The sequence below is a fragment of the Tenrec ecaudatus genome, chromosome 10, assembly GCF_050624435.1.
Source record: "Tenrec ecaudatus isolate mTenEca1 chromosome 10, mTenEca1.hap1, whole genome shotgun sequence".
Classification (NCBI taxonomy): domain Eukaryota; kingdom Metazoa; phylum Chordata; class Mammalia; order Afrosoricida; family Tenrecidae; genus Tenrec; species Tenrec ecaudatus.
Window position 1 is genome coordinate 69,308,328 of NC_134539.1, and position 23,136 is coordinate 69,331,463.

The 23,136-nt window shown below is 41.3% G+C and overlaps 1 protein-coding gene across 1 annotated transcript in view; it reads right to left on the minus strand.

Moving 5' to 3' along the window:
- The window catches only part of TMC1 (transmembrane channel like 1), a 150,582-nt gene that overhangs the window by 32,926 nt on the left and 94,520 nt on the right, over window positions 1-23,136 (minus strand). Inside the window, exons 9-13 of the mRNA XM_075559547.1 lie at window positions 17,734-17,878; window positions 16,915-17,109; window positions 12,934-13,113; window positions 12,669-12,830; window positions 5,105-5,233 (exon numbers count right to left, since the gene is read on the minus strand). Of these exons, the coding sequence (XP_075415662.1) occupies window positions 5,105-5,233; window positions 12,669-12,830; window positions 12,934-13,113; window positions 16,915-17,109; window positions 17,734-17,878 (811 nt within the window). The remainder of the gene's footprint in view (window positions 1-5,104; window positions 5,234-12,668; window positions 12,831-12,933; window positions 13,114-16,914; window positions 17,110-17,733; window positions 17,879-23,136) is intronic.

Here is a 23,136-nt window from a genome sequence, read left to right on the forward strand (position 1 = left end):
GGACATAAAATACATCATATAAGAAGAAAATAAAAGTTAATTCAAAAGACAAGAAAGAAAGAAGACTACAAATTGGATGTCAGAAGAGACCCTGGAACTTGTTCTAGAACATAGAAACCTAAAACAAAAAGAAGAAATGATGACACAAAAGAACTGACGTGAAGAGTTCAAATTCAAGAAGACAAAGTAGGACATTACAATATTATAATGTAATGGACAAAGACCTAGAGTTTGAAGGGAAAAACATCCTGCACATTCCTCAAGATGAAAGGACTAAAGAAAAGACTCAGCCCTTGTATAGCAATATTGAAGGATTCTATGGGCAAAATATTGATCAGCACCAGAAACATCAAAAGAAGATAGAAGGAATAAAAAGAGCTCTGTACCAAAAAGAATTAGTTGATGTTAAACCATTGTAAGATGTAATATATGATCAAGAATCAATGGAAGACATGTCGGATTGGCCCTCTGCAACAAAAATAGGAGAGGCCATTCTCCAGAATTGACTCTATATGAGTCCACAAAGCAAGCACTAACAAATTTAAACCCATCAAGTTTTTGCAGAGCTCCTTGTAAGATAACAATGCTATAAAATTAAAAATCGACCAGAAGGGGAGGGGAAAGGTGGGGAGAGGAGGGGAAAAAATTTTTTAATCAACAATTGGAAGATAAGGGGAAAAATCAAATGCATGGATATTGAATTAAACCCTACTTTAAAATTGCTGGGTAATAAAGAATATAAAAATGAAAAATTTAAATGTCACTAGAACAACGGCAGATGAAAAAATACCGTACCAAAGCCTTTGGGATACAGCAAAAGCAATTCTCAGATGGCAACTTACAGCAATAAAAATACCCCAAAATGGAGACAGAACCAAATTCAATACTTTAGCCCAACATCTCTAAAAAATGGAAAAAGAGCAGCCAAATGAACTGAGAGCCACCAGAATAAGAGGGATAATAAAGAGTAGAGCAGAAATAGATCAAATTGAAAATAATAGAAAGAATCAACAAGATAAAAAGTCGGCTCTTCAAAAGGATTAACAAAACACTAGTGCAACCAAAGAAGGGAAAGAAGATTCAAGTAATGTTAATAAGAAATGAGATGGGCAATTTCACAACAGAATCAACATACATAAAAAGAATAATAATGGAATAGGAAGAAAGGGAATCCAACAAATTTGAAAATCTAGAAGAAACGGATAAATGTAGATAAACTTATTACCCACCTAAATCAACACAAACTGAAGAAGATTTGAACAGACTCATAACCAAAAAAAAAAAGAAGAAGAAAGAAAGAAAGTCGGCCCAGACAGCTTCACTGGTAGATGCTCACAAATTTTCAGAGACATGTTCTCATCAATTCCCCTTTGGAAAAGGAACCACGGACAAGGATGCACTAAGATGCATCAAAGTCCTAAAGAGAAACCCTAGAATATTGGCAGAATATTAGTAACATTACCTCATCAAGAAGTGTGTCTCTAAAGGGCATAGAAAAATTCGACATCTCAGTGAGAAATAGGCAAAAATTAAATTTTTTAAGGGGCAGACAATATGAAGAGACACATCACCTAGGAAGACATGTAGGTGAATAACAACTATATGAAGAAATGCTTATGATCGTTAAACCTTTCAATAGATGCAAAACAAAACAGTGGTTTATCACCGCACGTCAGCATTTGTAGCAGTTAGAAAACCAGAGGACAGCAAATACTGCAAAAGGACTGGAGAAACAGGGACCATCACACTGCTGCTGGGACCGTAAAATGGAGCAGCCACTGGGCAAAGCAGTGGAGTGCTTCCTCCCAAAGTTGGGAAAAGCAGTATCATATGACTTAGACTTCTTAAATGGCATATACATGTGCATATGAAGTATGTGACATATACTTCTTAGAGATGCTAGAGAAATAAGAGTCTTGACACGTATAGATATAGTCACACATGTTAGTTTGAAGCAGTATTCACAAGAGCAAGAGGATGCAAACAACCTAAATGCCCAACAGTGGGAGGCTGGATGAACACAGTCTGGCATAAACCCATAACATAATATACGCAATGGAGCAGAATAACGATAAATCTGTGAAGCAGCTCATAATGCAGATGAACCTAAAGGACAGTGTATGGAAGGAAATCAGTCAATCACAGAGGAGACACATTGTGTGAGATCGCTATTTTACAAACTCAAGAAAGGTTTTCACACTGAAAGAAACATTCTTTGATGGCTACCAGGATGGAAATGGACCAGAGAAAGGGAAGTAATAGGCAACAGGGTAGATAAATAGTCATTTGTGATTTAGAGGGAATTGCAACAAATGAGACAAAGCAAAATATGTATGAATTATTGAATGCAAAACTGATGGTCTGCCCTGTAAACCATCACCCAATTCATAACAAAATGCAAAATTTTAAATACAAAACACAAATTAAAAGCTTTCAAGATGTGTCTACTTTTGAAATAACAACTAATTAAGAGCCATACCAAACCAACATAATCACTGAGCACCACAAGCACATATCTATGTTAGTAAAAACATTCCATGATCTTTCAATTACATTTTTCCAGAAAATTTTTGAAGTGTGTGTGTGTGTGTGTGTGTGTGTGTGTGTGTGTGTGTGTGTTTAAACTGAATCTAGCTTGCAGGCCCACATTTGTAACCTCTCCTTAGAATTACATCTTCTGTTGATGTTAGGTTCTGTCAATTGGGTTTTAAGTCCACTTAGCCCAACATACACTAGTTCTGTCCAGTGCCATCCTCAAAGCCATTGTCATGTTTGTATCCCTTGCTACAGCCACTGTATCAGTCCATGTCATTCGGAGTCTCCCTCATTTTCACTGACCTACTTTACCAAACACGATGCCCTTCTATAGGGACAAAGATCAACTGATCTCAGTATCCCTTTATCACCTAGCACAGGGTTTTATTAATAGTGGGTTTGTACCTATGAGGCACTCAAATATTTAATTTAAGGTTTTCTCTTGATGGGTCAATAAGAGTAGGCTCTATAGCAAAGATGCATCTTCTAATCTTAATGCTTTCACATGTATAAAAATGATCATGGTCTCTCTAAAGAGGTCCTTTACATGTAACATGGGAGAAAAGTCTTTCTCTATGATCTAAATGAGAAGCTTGTCTCCCCCCCCCCCGCCCATACCTTGTACCTATCCAGTACTCAATAAATAATAAATATAGTCATTTAATGTTAGCTTTGATGCATCTAGGTCATGTTATATGGACTTCATATTTGCAACAAATGTTCAAACAAGAAGGCAACATAAAGGAATAAGTGGCTAGCAGAAACCAAGCCATGGTCTAAGGAACAAATGCCAATTTGTAAGCCTTCCTTAGAAAAGCCGAATCAGGCAAAAAAATAAAACCAGAACTGACATGCTGCCAGCCAAATACCTCACAGCCGGGCAGGAAAAGCAATGCATCTCGGATCTATAGCATTACCTCACTGTCTTCCTCAAAGAGCATTACCTAACTGTACTCGGTCATCTGAAGAAGCACTTTGAGTGAGGACAAGGAAGATGACCTAATACATGGTCTGATCTCAAAGTCAGATGGCCGTGCAGAGGAACGAGGCTCGGGTCCTAACAACTCTGAACCTAGGACTTTTCCAGACATGGAGGGCAGAGCCAGGAGGGCCATCCGCAGTAAAGGCTATTCCACCACCGTAAGAATGAAAAACGGCATTGATTTAGGAACACTAAGCTGCAACTGACTCCATCGGCATAGCCCGGAGGGTAGGAAAGCCTGTCATTAGACAGTGCTGCCTTGACTGTGTGGGAACAAGGAGCAACACTACATCAGTCAGTCCACCCATAGTGATACAGCGCCTTCCAATGGTCCAGAATGATTTAACACAGGGGCCAAGGCCGGTGCTTTCCTAGAGTTAGCATTTCAACCAGCAGAGACCATCAAAGTTCAGACTTTCTAAAAAGGAAACCTTAGTGTGTCCTCTGGGGGAAATTAAGCAGTGTGTTGCCGAAGAGAGTGACTGCTAGTCAGAGAAGCTCTCTGAGGCGGTGACACGCTAGCTGAGATCATTATGAGAAGAAGCAATCAGCCCTGGCAAACTCTAGGGCAGCAACACCCCTAGACGAATCCCCCGGTGCAGACCGCAACAGCCCACCTGATTGAACTTCACAAAGGAGAACAATGCTGTGGTCTACGCACACCTGAGCGAAAGAATAGCTGCAATGAGTTCAGCCAGATGAACGAAACAGGTCATACTGGATAATGACGGCCCTCGGAAGGAAATTCAAAGATAGTTTAAGTGCTTGGTAAGTGCTTTTAGGATTTTTCAGTAAATGAGCAATATTATTTCCCAGGTGATATTTCCCCAAGACTAGTGGAGGCAGTTTCCTTTGCAAAAGAGGAAAAGTGGAAGCCTAGAGATGTGAGACTATGTGAGATGTTTGCTCTGTTGCCCACTTCCCACTTTGGGGTCTCAGAGGCTGAGCACAGACCCAGAGCTATTATTGGGGTCAGCTTCATTTGGGTCCAGGGAAATATGCGCTGTTGTTGCAGGGGGAAGAAAATCAAACCTGCAGGGCTCATCCCGGAATTCCGATCAGTAAAAGGGACCTTCCGCAAAACGTTCCTGATGTGTTTCTGCCAAGTTTGTATGAGCTTTTGGAAGCAACGGTCATATTTATTCAATCTTTAATCACCCAGTTTACTACCCAGTACTTGATACATCATAATTTTGAGGGGGTTTGTTTAGAAAAGGTCAAAAGAATTACTAGGATATGTAGCTGCTACTCTCTATCTCGTCCTGTCTCTAGAAATTCCAATACCGGCGTGGGAAGGGAATGGCCTATGGGTCCCCAATGCAACAATTTCAGCACTTTCACTCCCAGGTTGAGGTCCATCGCTTCAGCATCTGAAAAACCCTGTGCTCGTGTTACTAGGCTTGTGTTAAGCCATGATCCTCAAGTCTGCCTGCCGCTGCATCATAACTGTACTCATTGGTCTTTATTTTTATTGATGTCTAAAAACAAGAGCACCCATACTTTTCACTATATCGTCTTCTTGCCTGGACTGTTTAAATGATGACCCCCAAAGGAATAATTTGATAAGAGAAAAATTAACATACTTACGTATCCATATTCCAAATCCCAGCACCAGCAGTAATTGCAAAACCTGACAAAACACGCCCTGAGAAAATCCCCGATGAGGATGGTGACATAGGTCGTCAAAACATCAGAAACGGTCAGCCGCACGAATTCCTGTGGAGATATTGCTTTGTTAAAAGATGCATTGCTTTCTTCAAATGGTCTTTGTATCAGCACCAGCTGTATCATTTCATGGGGGGAAAATGTTTAAGTTTGAAGGCCAAGGTTACATAAGGGACTATAAAACATCTAACACAAGAAAACTGCCTTGCTATTAAATTAGTCAAACACAATTATTCCCAGTCTTTAAGTCATGGTATCATAAGTCACCTTCCTGATGAGAAACTCTTATAAACTTGGTCCATAAAGGAAGCAATGTGATTGACAGAGGGTTAGCATTCCTACCCCTCCATACCCCCCAAAAAGTTTCTGACAGATCAGTGTGAAAAATACAAAGAGAACTAATATAATGGGGAGGAAAACAGTATGAATAAGAAACCCGCAGAAGAAAATACACCGTGATTTAACCTGCTGAAAATAATTAAACTTGTACGTAATAAAAACATCAAAGGAAGGAACACTGAGATGGGGGCTCCCAGAGCGGTAACTATTGAAAAGTGCACATGTAGCCACACTCATGAGGGTGTGGTGAACAGCCTGTCATCATTGACTGGGGAGCTGAAATGTGCGTCACGCTGGAGAGAACTGTGTCCATCTCCGTCACATTTTAAAGCACGGGGAATTTGATCAACGAGAGCCACGAAGCTCAAGACATAGAGCTCTTTCCCACAGCAATAGTCACACAAGTGGGAGAAACGATCACAATGATCAATATATAACCCCCTCCCAGGGTGATGAACAACAGAAAAGTGGATGAAGGTAAACAGCGGTTGGTATAAGACATGATAAAACTAATAATTTATAAATTATCAAGGGTTCATGACGGAGGAAGGTAAAAAATGAGGAGCTGATACCAAGGGCTCAAGTAGAAAAAAATGTTTTGAAAACGATGAAGGCAATATATGTGCAAATGTGCTTGACACAATGGATTGTGACAAGAGCTGTAAGAACCCACAATAAAATGATTTTAAAAAATACTCACACAAGTGCACAGATCTGTATGTAAGTCAATGATGAAAGTGTTGGTAAAAATTGGAAACACTTCAAATAGGCTCTTAAAAAGATTACTTAAATAAAGATGGTGGTCCACATTAGAGAATACGGAAAGCTCCTTTGAAAACAAAATTCTGTTGTGGAGATGGATGCACTACTACCTGAATACACTAGAACCAAATGAAGTGTATACTTAAATGGGTGAACTGTGTTGTACGTGAAGTATTTCTGAACAGACTAGTTTAAAGATGCTAAAATGGTATGCTCTGATAGAAAAATGTGTTTTACATTACTATATGGTGGGAACGCACTTGTGTAAAGTATTTACAGTTATATATGAATCGTATGTAGTATCCATGTTTAGAAAGGAGCCCTGGTGGTGCTGTGGGTCAGGCATGGAGCTGCTAACTGCAGGAGAGGTCGTTCAGACCTGCCAGCTGCTCTGCTGGAGAAAGACGGTTATTTGCTTCTATGAAGATTTACAATCTTGGAAACCCTACAGAGGATAACTGTAAGTTAGAACGGGCTCAATGGCAGTGAGTTCCTTTATATGCATAGGAAAATATCCAGGCAATTATAAACTGGGTGCTTTATTTACGTGCATACAGGTGTGTGCAGTGAGTTAGAGAAGATGGACACTTGTATGACAACAGGCAAGCAATGAAAAATAGATATTACATTAGATATACAAGTAAAAATTTCAGTGAAGAGAGTCCATCTCTGCTCACCCTATTCTATCCTTTCTTAATCCAAGTCCTAACACTTCAGAAACCAAACATCTAACAAAATATATGTTGCCAGAAATACCAGTGCTCTTCCATAATATGAGAATGCCTTTGATTTTTATGTCTAGTTACCTACATCACTTCCCCTCTAAAATAGCTACTGAAAGAAAACTATCTTGGGGAAAATAAAAAACAATTTGCATACAGGTCTGTAGATTCATGTCAACCTCATACTTCAAAACAGTGATTCTAACTATCAGATGGCCATGTATGGTTTTCATTTTTTTCCATGTCTAAGTGCTATCTGAACCATTATTTAGCTAATATTTTATTAATTTAAATATATTTAATTTCTATAAGGTTGTTGTTACTATTGTAAATGGAGGGTGAATATCATCTACCATAAATAAACACTAAGACTAAGATAAATATAATAAAAAAGATAAAAGCTATTAAAAAAAGCACCGATCATAAGGACTTGTAAACAGGTATCATCTTTCCAGAAATTGTCTTAAATAATGGGATGAGGATTGGAAAAAATGGAGGAGGCAAACAGAGAAAGACTCTCCTCAAGGTTGTGGAAAATGTTTTCGCTGCTGGGGAAAGTGGCTCTTGATCCCACCTAAAAGTCACATAGAAGAAATCTCAAAATCGCTCATTCAAGTAATAAAAGAGGGGAGGATTTACCTGTTCTCTTTTTTGCCCAGCTAATGGCGGACAAGGGGTTATTAATGCCTTTATACAGGAGGCCTTCAGAAAGTTCATGGAAAAGTCCCATCATCTTTCATTTTTCCATGAGCTCGCTGCAGCCTTTGTTCTTCCAGAACTGTCCAGAGGAAACAGGCTGAGTGGTTTTTGTAAGCATCCCACATCGTAACAGCAGAGAAGAACTGGAGGTGAACTTAGATGTTTTCAGGTAGCAGCTTCATGCAGTTATTCTCTGGAACAACTGGCGCAAAGATGGGAAGGTTGTTTCACACAGTCTGGCTCCTGCCTGTTGCAGATGTTGTTGGTTGCCATGAAGTCGACTCTGACTCACGGTGACCTCATGTGTGCACAGCAGAACCAATCCATAGTAATTTCAAGGCTGTGATCCCTCAGAGGCAAATTGCCAAGCACGTCTTCTAAGGTCACCAAGGGTGGGGCTGGGGGAAGGTTGGCTACTGTTTGGACGGTTAGTCATTTGGCCACCCGGGGACTCTACTACACTGTCACCTTGTATTGTTTGGGGCCTTGTTTTCTTGATTCCAGAACAACTGGTCTTTCAGGCCCTCGAACTCCACACATCTACAGACCTCAGGGCCTTTGCACATGTTTTATACACTGGTTAAGTCACTCTTATCTGACATGTTGACTTATTTGTTGACACAAATTAATATAGATCACTAAGGATCCCTGGCGGCATAGTGGGTTATACATTTGGCTGCTAACCTCAAAGTCAATAGTCTGAAGACACCAACAAGCTCTAGGGAACGATGCGGTTTTCTCCTCCCATAAAGCTTTACTGCAGCCCACAAGAGAAAAGAAATATCTGTCTGCTCCTAAAAAGATGCCCTGTCTCCTAAACACCAAGGAACAATACCACCTCACCCCACGGGGTCACTGCGAGCTCCACTCCGCCCACAGAGTGACTGTGAGTTAGTAGTATAGACTCAATGGCAGGCAGAGCAGCTAGTGAGTCTGCCCCAATGACCGTGGGGTCTGAAATCCAATGCTTAACCCATTGCACCACCAGGATGCCTTCGGGTCTTGGTACAGAGTTTGAAATAGCTGTCCTGAAAATGGTTCTTCTGCCCTCCCAGGATCAAATCAACTGGAGAAGAGACTAAATGGCTGCTATGGGGAAATTCCTGCGGAGGTCAAGTAACAGCCCAAAGCGTATACACTCTAATGCAGAGAGGAAGACATGGCAGCTTGGTAACCATGCTGTGCTTGAATCCATGGCTGAGGCCACTGTGACTCTGCGTGTCTTCCAACATGGAGGATTAAGGGCGGGGGGAGGAAAATACAAAGAGACCTGTGAGCATGAGAAGGAGCAAACTAGAGGAGAGAGGAAGAAACATCTAGAATGATCAAACAGAACAAAGAACAAGACTTTGAGGGGATCCACCCACAACTATCAAGTTGATTCCCACTGATAATGACCTTGTGAGACATGCTAGAACCGTTCCCCTGGGTTTCAGAGAGTAGCTCTTCACGGGAGTAGAAAACTCTCTCTCTCTCTCTCTCTTCATGGGAGTAGAAAACTCTGTCTCTCTCTCTCTCTCTCTCTCTCTCTCTCTCTCTCTCTCTCTCTCTCTCTCCATATACACTATGCCACCAGAGGTGTGCCCCAAATTTACATGAAAAACTGGTGCCTTTACTATTTGTACTGGAGTCATGTCATTTTCCAAAGTGGCTAAAAGATAGAGTTGTTCCCAGATGGACGGATACAGATATTGATCTCTGGTTTGGAGGTTCCAGCAGGGGAGCGCTGCTACTCGTATGCCTTTGACCAAAGGAAGGTCCTCCTTCTATCCGTGAAGGTCATCCTCTTCAACGGAGTGCGCAGCTTCGGCAGGGATGTACATGAAGCAATGAGAGAGGAAGGGGACACCTGCCCGACCAACCAGATCAGCCGAATCAACCCTGGTGATCAATGGGGTGACAAATGTTGCAGCCAGATCTCCCTCACATCCACCTATTGATCTCTTAAAGGCTTGCTTTGCCAGCACTTGGTTATGTCCATGAATTAGCTTTGTTCTCTTGGATTCCATCTGGGGCATCAACCTCCCTTCCAGAATCACCAACTTCTCCCTGACTGACTCCTGCAGACGTTCACCCAAGTGCTTAATGCTCATTTGGAGAAAAGGAGGTGAACGAGAAAGGGGCCTCCAGCTACCATTGGCAGTAAGGAAAAATGATGAATCAAGGAAAAGCACTACAGGCAGAATTTAAAAAAAAAGAAAAATTAATGCCTCCTGACAAGACAAGGAGTGTAGACCAAGGGTTTCCAGAGGAAAATCTAAATCAATGACTTGTTTTTTGGCATCCTTCAAATCGGTCAGCTCAAGTCATATTCTTTACAGCGAGTTCTTTTTTTAATAGATGAGTGCCTGAGAGGAGCTATGTCTCTTACTCTTTATGCCAGCCCTCTTTGTCACATACACTGAACAGACGCAGGCTCTGGCTTTTTGAAAGTCTGCCTCTTTGAGTGTTCCATTCATCACACCTTTTGCTGAAGAGTTAGGGAGTGGAGCAGCCTTGATGTGATAAAACAAAATCATATTCAGTACCATGACAATGCTTTGCTTCAAGCAGCCAGGGCACATATATCCCTCTGATGGTACGTTCTACTCCTGGAAAGGGGTACAGTCTTAGAAACCCACAGGCGCAGTTCTATCCTGTTCTATAGGGAGGCTGTGCATCAGAATCCACTCCATGGCAGTGACTTTTGAGTTTGGGCTTATTAGCTCCCCATCACTGTTATAACAAATGATCATCAAAGTTTGGACTTAAAACACTGACTTTTTATTTCCTTAAAGTTCTGGATGTTGGGAGTCTAAAATCCAGGTGAAGGCATCCAGGGGAAAATCCATCTCCTTGACCTTCCATCTCCCCTTGAGGTGCCCATCTGGGGCAGTGGTGATGTGCTCAGCTGCTAAATAATCAGTGGTGATTGGAACCCTCTTGCTTTACTGCTACATTTCCTTTCAGTGTCATTGACACTCTTGCCCTTCTCATGTAAGTATGATCTCACTCACCTGGATAATTTCTCCATCTCAAAACCCTTAACTTAGTCACATCTGTAAAGTCACTTTTGTCACATAAGGTAAGACAATCATAGCTTATCTAGATTGAGAATGTGAATCCCTTTGAGGGGCTCCTCATTCTGTTTCTCATACCTTGGAGTAAAAGCAACTAACTCTCTACTAAACACGGGTGGCCCGTGCTTTCTTCATACATAATACCATCCTGGAAACGAGAATGGAATATACATGTCTGAAGGTCAAATATTTAACAGCATGTAGCTGGCTGTCCTATTTCCTGTGAGCTTAACATGAGATTAAACAAGACCCTTAATTATATCTCCATTTCGGATTCAATCTTTAAAGATATGTGTCCAGTATGATTTAAGACCCATTGCCATTTAATTGATTCCAATCCAAAATGATCCTACAGGCTACTGTGGAATTGAATGATAGAGTTCCCAAATTAGAATCGTTAAGGAAGAAGACTGTCTCACCTTTCTCCTACAAAGTGGCTAGTGAATTCAAATCACTGACCTTTTAATTGGCAGTTGAGCTCTCAAACACTGCACCACTAGGGCTCCTCCAAGCCTTCTGTTGTTGTTAGGTGCCACCAAGCCGGTTCCAACTCATAGAAACACTATGAACAACAAATGTATGAAACATCGCCCGGTCCCACACTGTCAACCCAATTGGTCTTACATTTGAGCCTATTGTTGCATTTCCTGTCTTAATCCATCTTGTTGAGAGCCTTTCTGTTTTTCTTCACCAAGCACGATGTCCTGCTCTATGGACAGATCTTTCCTGGCAACATGTCCAAAGTACATGAGACAAAGTGTCCCCATTCTTGCTTCAATAGGGCATTCTTCTCTGCTTCTTTCACGATAGGTCTGTTTGTTCTTTGGGCAATCCATGGTACTTTAATTATATACACATTCCTAATTCTTTTCCACAATTAAAATTGTGGGTGACAGGTGTAAGTCTAATGAACAACTGATTAAAGCCAAGGGCATCTAATCATACCCAGACTTCTTTAAATTATATTTGTTTAATAAAATGAAGACATACACACAGTGAAAATTATTGAAATAATATCACATGGACCACAATGATGTGGAGACTAAACTGGTATCTCTGTCAAGTTTTACAAAGCCTGTTCATCCATGATGAACTACACCCCAAACTAGTTTATAAAATTAAGGATGTTAATTCTAATGGAATAAACTTGTAAACTTTTCAGATTTTAAATAGGTACAATCTTAAAATTCTTGAAATAGGGTTCTGCTGCATTTTCACTGATAAAATATCAAAGATCATGGACTGGGAACAATCACACAATGCTCTTTTTACTAATGTTTTACACAGAGTTTCCTTTCACCAGTGCTGGCCCACTGCCATCTAGTTGGTTTTGACACTTTTTGACCCATTAAGAAAAGCAGAAGTGCCTCCTTTGGGTTTCTGAGACCACATCTTGATGACAGTGGAAAGCCTCAACTTTCTCACTCAGAGAAACTGATAGATTTGAACAACTAACTTTGCAGGTATCAGGTCAGGGAGCTACCCATTACATCATTATTTGACAAAACCAACATAACTAAAATTAGTGCTAATATGTGCTTCCAAAGGAGTATTTTTAAAATATGCCAAACAGACATTAAACAAAGTTCCATTAAAAAAATTCACTTGAGCCTTTTACTTAATCTGAGTGATACATTAAAATATAAATAGATAGTATTTCTTCACATCACTTTAAAGTACCCTTCTTGTATTGTCAACTGTAACACGAGTATAAAGGGGTATCTACCTCAAACGAGTGTGAGCACTGTATAATATAGCATATATATGCTCAGGGTCAGCAATCATCAAGCATTTAATTAGCCTTAATTTGATTTAAGCAATAAGCAATGGGCCATACTTGGAGGAGATGTGATGAATTCACTTTGTAACCCATGAATTTTCCTAGACCTCTGCTGGTGGCATTACCTGTCCCACCATGGTTTCCCAACAGGGTCCTCGAGGCACATCTGCTGGGTGAACAAAAAAAGGTGGCCCAGTGCTATTTCCAGAGAGCGATGCATTGTAGGCCTTGATCATGTTGGCTTCCCAGATGGTAATATTGGCTTTCACTAGCTTCTCCTCTTCAATCTAGAACCAGAGAGATGGAAACAATACAGATTTCAAAGGCATTTCAGACACTGGACATTTCACAAACACTGATAAAGTAAGGGCAAGCAGCCACGTGGTTTACCTTGTTGTTAATCTCATCCATCAAGGCAAGAATAAACACATACAAGTTGCCTAAAAGAAGAGCAAAAATACGTCCCAGCAGCCACTTCAGAGCAATGAGGGGATGGTAGTCTTCCAGTTCAGCAAATAAATCAAACAGAGTTGGACAGAACATCCCCAGAAGAGACATAACCATATTCATCTAGAAGGAGACACAAGGGAAGAACTAGATTAACTGTATTTAAAATTGTTTATTCTTTCATCACAATAGTCAAAATGTAAACACAACTTAGGTGTTCATCAACACACACACACACAAATAAAAATGTGGTATATGCATACAATGGAATGTTATTCAGCTATCAAAAAGGAATGAGATTCTCACACATGATATGATGTGGATCTAAAACCAAATTAAACTCAACTGCTACCAAGTAGATGGCTGGTCCCCAATGACCCTGTGGGTTTCTGAGATTGTAACTCTTTGCAGGAGTAGGAAGACCCATCTCTAGCCCATGAAGTGTCTGGTGGTTTCGAACTGCTCCTGAAACATGGATACACTTTGATAAACTTATCCTAAGTGAAATAAGACAGATATAAAAGGAAAAAGACTGTGTTATTCTATATGAAATCTCTAAAACAGGAAAATATGTAGAGGCAGAAAGCATATTAGAAGTTACCAGAGCTGGTAGTGGGGAGAAAGGGGAGTTATTGTTTGCAGGACAGAGAATTTCTGCTGATGGTGATGAAACACTTTCGAAAATAGATAGTGGTTATGGTTGCAGAACGTTAATGTGCATCACTTCTCGACCTTTTGGCTAAGATCAAGTGTAGAACGTCAATGTGTTGCGTGTTAATTGTGAATATAATTAATACTATTCAATGATACACTTAACATGGTTAAGATGACAATTTTTACTATGTATATATATTTCTACAATTTTAGAAATTAAACTATTTCCCATAGAATTCTGTAATTATTTGATCTCTCATAAACCTTAAGATTATTTCATGCATTCTCATAGTTTGATCTTAATACAGCAACAAAGATGGTATTCATCCTGTTACTGAAAGAACTGGTTTACATCACTCTGTACCCAGAAATAACACACTGTTCTACAAGGCACTGATTTTTTATATTGTGAAACACTTAAAGCCAAATTCCCACAGAAAGGGTAAATGATCTCTTGGGGAAGTGACAAATGGAAACACTAATATGTCAATCATCGGCAAATGGGACCGTTTTATCCACTAGAAAGGGACAAGCTCTCGGATATGCGCTCAGGGATAAAAGTGGCTTGAGGAGAATGTTCAGGAATACAACTGTCATGGACTTCTCCAAGAAACCAGGGAATACAGAGCAGCAAGAGGAGAAACACAGGACAGAATTTTCTAGAATCAAAGTAGAAAAGTTTCATAAAAGAGGAGCTTGTTCATCGATTCTAAAGATAAGAAAATGATGGGGGAAGAAAGAAAATATGGAAAATTGGCTCTCTGCTAGTCTTGTGAGAAGAACCTTAGGAGAAATTAGGTCGAGGAAAGACCCAGAGCATATAATACTGTGTAAGTTGGAACAAAGTCTTTAAATGAGAAGAACATTTCAGATATCTCTGATGTCTCTTTTCCCCCAATGCCTGGCACAAAACCTCTCCTGTAAGCAGCTTCTACTTTCCTCTGCAAGCAGAGCTACAAAACTATATTTACTGTGTTTTTCCTAAGTTTTTGAAGTTAAGAACATTATATTAGTGTGATCAACATAAGCCAAAAATCAGCATGGCATATCACAAAACCAGAGTGATATAATATCAGCTCAAATCAAGCAAGCAAACAAATAAACCAAACCAAAACCTAGCATCTCCGGTGTAGTCTTACAGATGGTGAGTTTAAAATTCTTTCCATCCAGTCTGTGAAGTTGCACGTGAATTCCCATCTATTGCTTTCTTGGCCCCTCAGGAATTTCTTGGACTCAGAAATTTCATAAGAAGGATGTTAAATAGTATCAAAAATTGACCCTCTGAACAGAATTTACTGTGTATGAAAGATAAATGAATTTTAATTGAGTATAGCAAAACTAAAAAAAACTGACCCTTTTAGTGATAATCAACAATCACCTTCCTTTCCTTTGATATACTTTATCTATATTAAGCAAATAAATAAATATTTTTAACTAATGATTACTTCACAAATTCTCAGGAGAGTTTTGTGATATTCCCAACTAAAATGTGTGGTCCCACATCTGCAGGGTTACCAGCTATGAAATCTTTAAAATGTTTAAAGATCTTAAAACACAAAAATGAAGAAAGTTATATTATTCCATTCTAAGATTTTTCTAGGAAATCCTATTTTCAGAAGACAGTTGTTTTTTATTATTATTATTTTTTTATCTGTGGTCTCTGTCTCTGCAGAGTGTTCAGTGATGATATATCCCAGAAGTCTCTTGATGTCTAAAATTCCCAATGGAAAAACCTGCACATATTTTGAAAACACCTGCATTATACACTGGGATAATTTCATGAAAGAGAGCAGATTCAAGCAACAAATATTTCCTGAACCAACCTTTCTCTCTCTAGCCTTAGTTCTCTGACCCACTTATGGTATAGACACCTACTTGTCAACACTTTATTTCCCAAATAATAGAATCTCTCTCTCTCTCTCTATATATATATATATATATATATATATATATATATATCTGATAAATAAATAAGAAAATAAATTTAAATAAATAAATGATGATAAGTAGCTGCCATAATATTCAATCCATAGCAACTAGCTGGCCATCCTCATTTGAATGCTGATTGGAGAGGGAGCAATGAGGAAGGGCGAGGTGGCCAGTGCATCTGAGCAGGGAAGCAGTTCATGAAAACAAGGAGAGACCCACATTTGCCCAGAGGAACCTTGGCAATGCTGCCTGGTAAGCATCAGTCTGCTAACTACAAGGTGGGGGCCCAAACCCAAGAGCTACTCCTTGGGGAAAAAAAAGGAGGAGGATGAGGTGGAAGAGGAAGAGAAGGAAGAGGAGGAGGAGGAGGAGGAGATGAAGAAGAAGAAGAAGAAGAAGAAGAAGAAGAAGAAGAAGAAGAAGAAGAAGAAGAAGAAGAAGAAGAAGAAGAAGAAGAAGAAGAAGAAGAAGAAGAAGAAGAAGAAGAAAACTGAGGCTATTTGCTCTGGTAAAGAGTTGTAGACTCGAAACCCTAGAGTCTCAATGAGTCGGAATCTGCTCGAGGGCAGTGGCTTCTGGAGTTCTACTTGCCCAAAGTTGGGGAGGAACTCTGACAGTTTCAAAAGAGATGACAAATTAAATAAACTGTATCCTCGGGATTCACAAATTCCATTTTGTAATGTGCCTGGCTAGTGTGGAGTCAATTTGCAAACATGAAGTAGGAACTGCTCAGAGGAATTTCAAGGCAGTGACCTTCAGTGGCTTATGGGCAGTCTTCTTTTCCAAGATGTACCTCTAAGTGGGTTGGAACCACAAATCTTTCGGCTTTTAAGCCTTTGTGCTATCGAACATAACTACTATGAATAATGAGATTTTAGGGATTACGGGGTTCATCATAACCATTTTAAAGAATTCAAAAACTTATGCCTATCAATGACAAATGTAATATCTACTGAGACAGCAAGGAGCAGTAATAGAAACAATCCTAGGTTTTAAATCAAGATCCCTGGGTTCTAACCTTCCCTGTTTGAATCTTGAACATGTCACCTAATTTCCTGAAGTTTATCATTGCTATGTGTAAAAGTACAGGTTTGGATATTATGTTTCTAAGATTTTTTTTCCAACTAGAACATTCCAGTATGGCACAGAATGAAAAACAAAAATACACAGTAGATAGATTCGGAAATAAATTTGGAACAGGGTAGAAAGTGTACAACAGAATTAATTAAACATAGGGTGGAGCTACACAGAGTAGAGCATCATGTAATGCACCACAGAAGAGTAGCCCACAAAGTAGAACATGTCAGGTTCTAAGCACGTAAAAAGCATGCAGTGACGAACTTCATTTTTTTCCCACCACCCAAGGGTGTCAGGATCTTGTTGCGCAAACTCCTGGGATCGCTTCACTGCCCAAAAGATGAGGTATCCACTCCCGCCAAGTGTTAGAAACACGAAGAAGTTAGCAAGAAACCTCAGGAATCTGATCAAGTGGATATTTTCTTCTACTTGGGCTGCCTTTTCTTCCATTATAGCTTCCTGCACCGAGGAGGCAAACAACAGGGAACAAAGTCAGAAAAGGAGATCTTAATGACAAAAAGTACCATAAAACCAGAGGTCATTTTGGGAAACATCAGAACAGGAGAAATGAAAATGTAGACGAATCTAGTGAGTGGGTCTTCCCAGCAGGTGAGATAACATAATGAAGTGAAGGAAGAGCTGATGCGCCCAAACTGATTTATCAAATACTCAGCCTTCACGGTACCCAAATCGCTCTACTATAGTTGTTTAAAAATACATACCTACAAAATAATGCTTTAGAGTAATTTTAAATATCGAGCTAACTTTTCCCTGTAAATAGTTAATGAGTGTTGCTCTAGTATTTCACATATCTGATTCTGAATACTAATGGCCTCAGGTTCCAAGCCAAAGGCATCATTAGCTTATTACCAAATTCAGAGAAGAAAATCCCTACAAGTATAAGGGTTCTGACATCAGATATTTTCCGGTCATAATCCGAGGCCTGCCCAGATCCAGGTAGGCAGAAATGATGTCATTCTTTCTTTTGGATGTCAAGATACGTTACCACCTACTCCGTAGAAGCTGGCTCTCATTCTGTTCTTAAAGATACGAAGAAAGGGCATTGGAACTTTACGTGTTTACCTTAAAGTTCATTGTAATGGAGTTGAATTTGTTGTCTGCTGTTTCAGGATTGCCAATCAGATAGTCCCAGCTTGTGAACACCATCCAGCTGAATTTGAAAGTGTTGTCGTCGCCGCCCCCATCATCACCAATATTTTGGGTCATCCTATGGGAGAAAGAATTTAACCCATCATCCTGGAGGTGATGAAAGGGAAAGGGCGGGCTGTTGCACACCGAACTTCCAGGTAAACGAGAGAAACAGTATCTAAAAACACATAGTTTTGAATAAGTATGTCCCCATAGAAGTCTATTTATTTATTTGTTTGTTTGTTTGTTGTTTTCCTTTGCTTTTGTGTTTGCTTGCTTGATTGTTTTAAATTGTTAAACTCTTCTTTATCCAGGCTTTCAGATTACAAAGCATTGATGGTTTTAAAAATTGAGTGGGGGGAGGGGGAAGATGGCCGACAGGGACACCCACATACTCTGAGAGCTCCTCCAAACAAAGCGGGATTGGCGACCAGGTAGCTGAATAGTAAGAGTCTGGTGAGTGAAATATCCCCCTGGGACAGCACCCCAGTCCTACCCCACGTATTTGTCCGGAGCAGGGGTCTAGGTGAAAGAGGACCGGACTAGTGGGACATCTCTGGCCACTAAGCTGCCGTGAGCTCACTGGCGACCGGCTTAGGCTCCATCCCCAAACCCGACGCCAGCCCAGAGCCGCTTGCCTGCCCTGCCTACTCCAGCGGCCCACTCCCCACTCGCGGATCTCCACTGGGAGAGAAGCTTTCCTCTCCCGCAGTTCCCCTCTCCCCGCAGGGCAGCGATCTGCCCTCAGGCCCACGTCCCTCCCTCCATTCATCCAAGCTCAGGGGAGCGGACCCGCGGGTTGTCTGGCGACCCCCACGGGGGACCATCCACCCGCACCGCTGCCGCGGACCTCTCCACCTGCCCTCCGTGCGCTGGCCTCCCACCCCCGCCCGCCCCCGCCAGCCCCTGGCAGCCTAGCGCCAGCTCCACTCCTGGCGGGGACCCTGCGCTGAGCACTTCCCGCCAACAGGAGCCATAGCTCAACCCGCGCCTGTCCCGGACCCTGAGCTTCCGCGGAGCGCCGCGCCCCGCGCTGTTGAGTCTGCCCACCAAGGGCCCCCCCCTGCGCAAGGCACAAGAGTAGGTGCCCTCCCCAGGGTGCTGCGGGGACCCTGGCAGCCGCGACTCTGAGCCTGAGCAGAGGAAGGGCGCCATTGCCCCCTGCGGTTTCGCGCCAAGCCTCCTTTGCCGGCGCCATTACCCCCTGCGGTTTCGTGCCAAAAGGGCGGAGAACGAACACCATTGTTCCCTGCAGTGTCCCACAGCTGCCTGCGCAGCTATCCAAGGGGCCTCCCCGCGCCCGCTCACAGCCCGGGCAGATCAAACACTCCACCTGCAGTGGAGCCTGGGTCTCGGCTTTGCAGTTCCTGAGGAGCCGTCAGTGAGCTCCAGCCAGCTCTCACCACCTGGGGCCCTGTTGGGTCCCCAGTGCCAGCCCTAAGCCTGCCGCAGCCCGCCCCAGCCACCCCAGGAGACGGCACAGTGGCCTGAGCCTCCACACAATAAGGTTACTCCTGTCTCCCAGAAGCATGGGGCCTATTAAAGGATCAAGGAAAAATCAACAGACCACATCACTCCCAACAAAAAAATCAGAAAAACGAGGCACTTTAACAGACCTAACGTCACTCATAGAAGAAACAGATATAGATCAGCCACAAAAGGAAATCTTCAGAACTCTGCTTGCAGTAATACAGGAGCTAAGAGAAGCAAACCAAAATAAGGATGCAACGATAGAAGGGATGAAATGCACAATAGAGGGGATGAAGTCCACAATAGAGGGGATGAATACTATCCACCAAAAGGAACTGCAGAAACTAACAGAGGAGGTAGCAGAGGCCACACAAAAGGTCACAGAAGCTATATCTAGGCTTGAGGAGGCTGAGAACCGTATCAGTGAACTCGAGGACGCTCAAACCAAACGAAGCAAGCGAGAAAAACAATCAGATAGGAAAATTAAAGAAACAGAAGACAGCCTGAGATCAATGACAGATGCTATGAAGAGGAATAATATTCGAATAATCGGTCTACCGGAACACAACATAACACACAAATCGACCGCCAAGATAGCAAAGGAATTCCTGGAAGAAAATTTCCCCAACCTAACAAAGGAGAATCCGACTCTCATACAGGAAGCAGAGAGGACGCCGGCTAAGCTAAACACCAAGAAGAACACGCCAAGGCATATAATTGTAAAATTATCCAACTTAGAGGAAAAAGAGAAAATTCTACGAGCATCAAGAGAAAGGAAGACAGTCACATACAAAGGAGCGCAGGTAAGGATATGCTCAGACTTATCAGCTGAAACCATGAAGAGGAGGAGAGAATGGAGCAACATCTTCCAAAAACTGAAAGATGAAAATGCCTCCCCCAGAATCCTATACCCTGCCAAGTTATCCATTAAGATAGAGGGTAAGATAAGGGTCTTCCAGGACAAGGAAGAACTCAAAAAATATACTGCAAGTCACCCGACCCTGCAGAACATACTGGCTGACTCACTATGGCCAGAAGATCAAGCTCCAACTAGAACCACCAGGAGACCACCATATAGCCCATCTCCATCTAGAAGCCAACATGCCAGCAACACGTACCAGGACAACACGGTCTCAGATGGAAAAGAGGACAGGATAGAAACCCTCCACTCAAACGCAGTACACTGATATGAAGGAAGATAGGCAAAGACCCAAAACACAAAACAGAATATGGCAACCATGAAGCCAGAGATTGTAATAATCACTTTGAATACAAATGGGCTCAATTCATATGTTAAAAGAAAGAGGCTGGAGGATTGGATTAGAAAACATAACCCATCAATCTGCTGCCTGCAAGAGACACACCTTAAGCAAGCAGACAAGCATATGCTGAGAATAAAGGGCTGGCAGAAAGTTTACCAAGCAAATGGTAACTCCAAGAAGGCAGGAGTGGCTATCTTAATCTCCGACAAAATGGATCTCAAGATCCAAAACATAAAAAGAGACAAAGAGGGACATTACATAATGCTCAAAGGCTCAGTAAACCAGGAAGCAATAAGCATACTGAATATTTACGCACCTAATAATGGTGCGGCAAATTTCGTCAAACAAACTATTAAAAAAATGACAGAAGAAATCACGGAAACAACAATAATAGTGGGGGACTTCAACACTCCACTATCAGAGAAAGACAGGTCACAGGGAAAGAAGCTCAGCAAAGAGGCCAGAGAGCTAAACAATGTAATTAGGCAACAAGGCCTGATAGACATCTATAGAGCCTTTCATCCAAAAGCAAAAGGTTTCACATTCTTCTCCAATCCACACGGATCTTTCTCAAGAATAGATCACATGCTGGGGCACAAGGCCAGCCTGAGTAAATTCAAACACATAGATATTATCCAGACGTCTTTCTCAGACCACCATGCCATAAAGCTGGAGATTAATAGAAGGGCACCCAGAAAAGCAAGGGCCACCAATTGGAGAATAAACAACGATCTCCTGCGACATGAATGGGTTAAGGTCCAGATCAGAGAGGATATCAGGAAATTTCTAGAAACTAATGAGAACGAGCATACAACATATCAAAACTTATGGGACACTGCAAAGGCAGTTATCAGAGGTAGCTTGATATCACTGAATGCATACATGAAAAAAGAAGAAAGGCGTATGACAGATATGTTAACACAAAACCTCCAACAACTAGAACAGAGTCAACAGAACTACCCCTCCAATAGCAAGAGAAAAGAAATAATAAAAATCAGGGCGGAGTTAAACCAGTGGGAAGACAAAAGAACAATGCAAAGGATTAACGCAACTAGAAGCTGGTTTTATGAACGAATTAATAAAATTGACACTCCCCTGGCAAAGCTTACCAAAGATAGAAAGGAACAATCATCAATAGCCAGGATGAGGGATGAATCGGGGGCAATAACAACAGACCCCAATGAGATAAAAAGGATAATCACAAAGTACTATGAAGGTTTGTATTCTAATGAATTCAGAAACCTGGAAGACATGGATAAATATTTAGAAAAACAATCTATCCCTAGATTATCTGAGACAGAGATCAAGAACCTCAACAAACCCATAGCGAAGGAAGAAATAGAGAGTGTCATCAAAAACCTACCAAGGAAAAAGGCCCCAGGGCCAGATGGCTACACAGCAGAATTTTACCAAACATTCAGGGAAGAGCTGACACCGATCCTCCACAAAGTATTCCATAACATAGAAAAGAACGGCAAGCTCCCAAACTCATTTTACGAAGCCAGCATTACTTTGATACCCAAACAGGGAAAAGACCCCACAAGTGTAGAGAATTATAGACCAATATCTCTAATGAACATAGATGCAAAAATCCTTAACAAAATATTGGCCAATAGAATACAAAGGAACATCAAACATATCATTCACCACGACCAAGTAGGATTCATCCCAGCGATGCAGGGATGGTTTAACATCCGAAAATCCATCAATATCATACACCACATCGAGAAGAAAAAGGATAAAAACCATATGATAATATCCATAGATGCAGAAAAAGCATTTGACAACATCCAGCATCAATTCCTAATCAAAACACTCATGAAGATAGGATTGGAGGGTAAGTTCCTCAAGCTCATACAAGCTATCTATGAAAGAACAACAGCCAACATCATAGTCAATGGAGAAAAGACAAGAACAATACCACTGAAAAAGGGTACAAGACAAGGATGCCCCCTGTCCCCTCTTCTATTCAATATCGTTTTGGAGGTTCTGGCTAACAACATAAGACAGCAGAAGGACATCAAAGGGATCCAGTTGGGAGAGGAGGAGGTGAAACTATCGTTATTTGCAGATGACATGATCCTATACATTGAAGACCCCCAAAACTCCACAGTTGGAATACTTACAGCAATAGAGGAATACGGAAGGGTAGCAGGATACAAGATCAATAAACAGAAGTCGGTAGGGTTTCTATACACATCGGACAGGGCCATGGAAGAGGCGATTAAGAGGGAAGTACCCTTCACAGTAGCCAAGAACAAACTGAAATACCTAGGAATATACTTAACAAAAAATACTAAAGACCTATATAAGCATAATTATAAAACCCTATTACAGGAAACCAAAAGTGACCTTCACAAATGGATGAAGCTCCCCTGCTCATGGTTAGGTAGGCTGAACATAGTAAAGATGACAGTTCTTCCTAAAGCACTCTACAAGTTCAATGCTATACCAATCCAATTACCATCAACCTTCTTCAAAGAATTGGAAAAACTGACCACCAACTTCATATGGAGAGGGAAGAAACCCAGAATTAGCAGAGAACTCCTCAAGAAGAAGGACACAATTGGAGGACTCGCCCTACCTGATTTTAATGCCTACTACA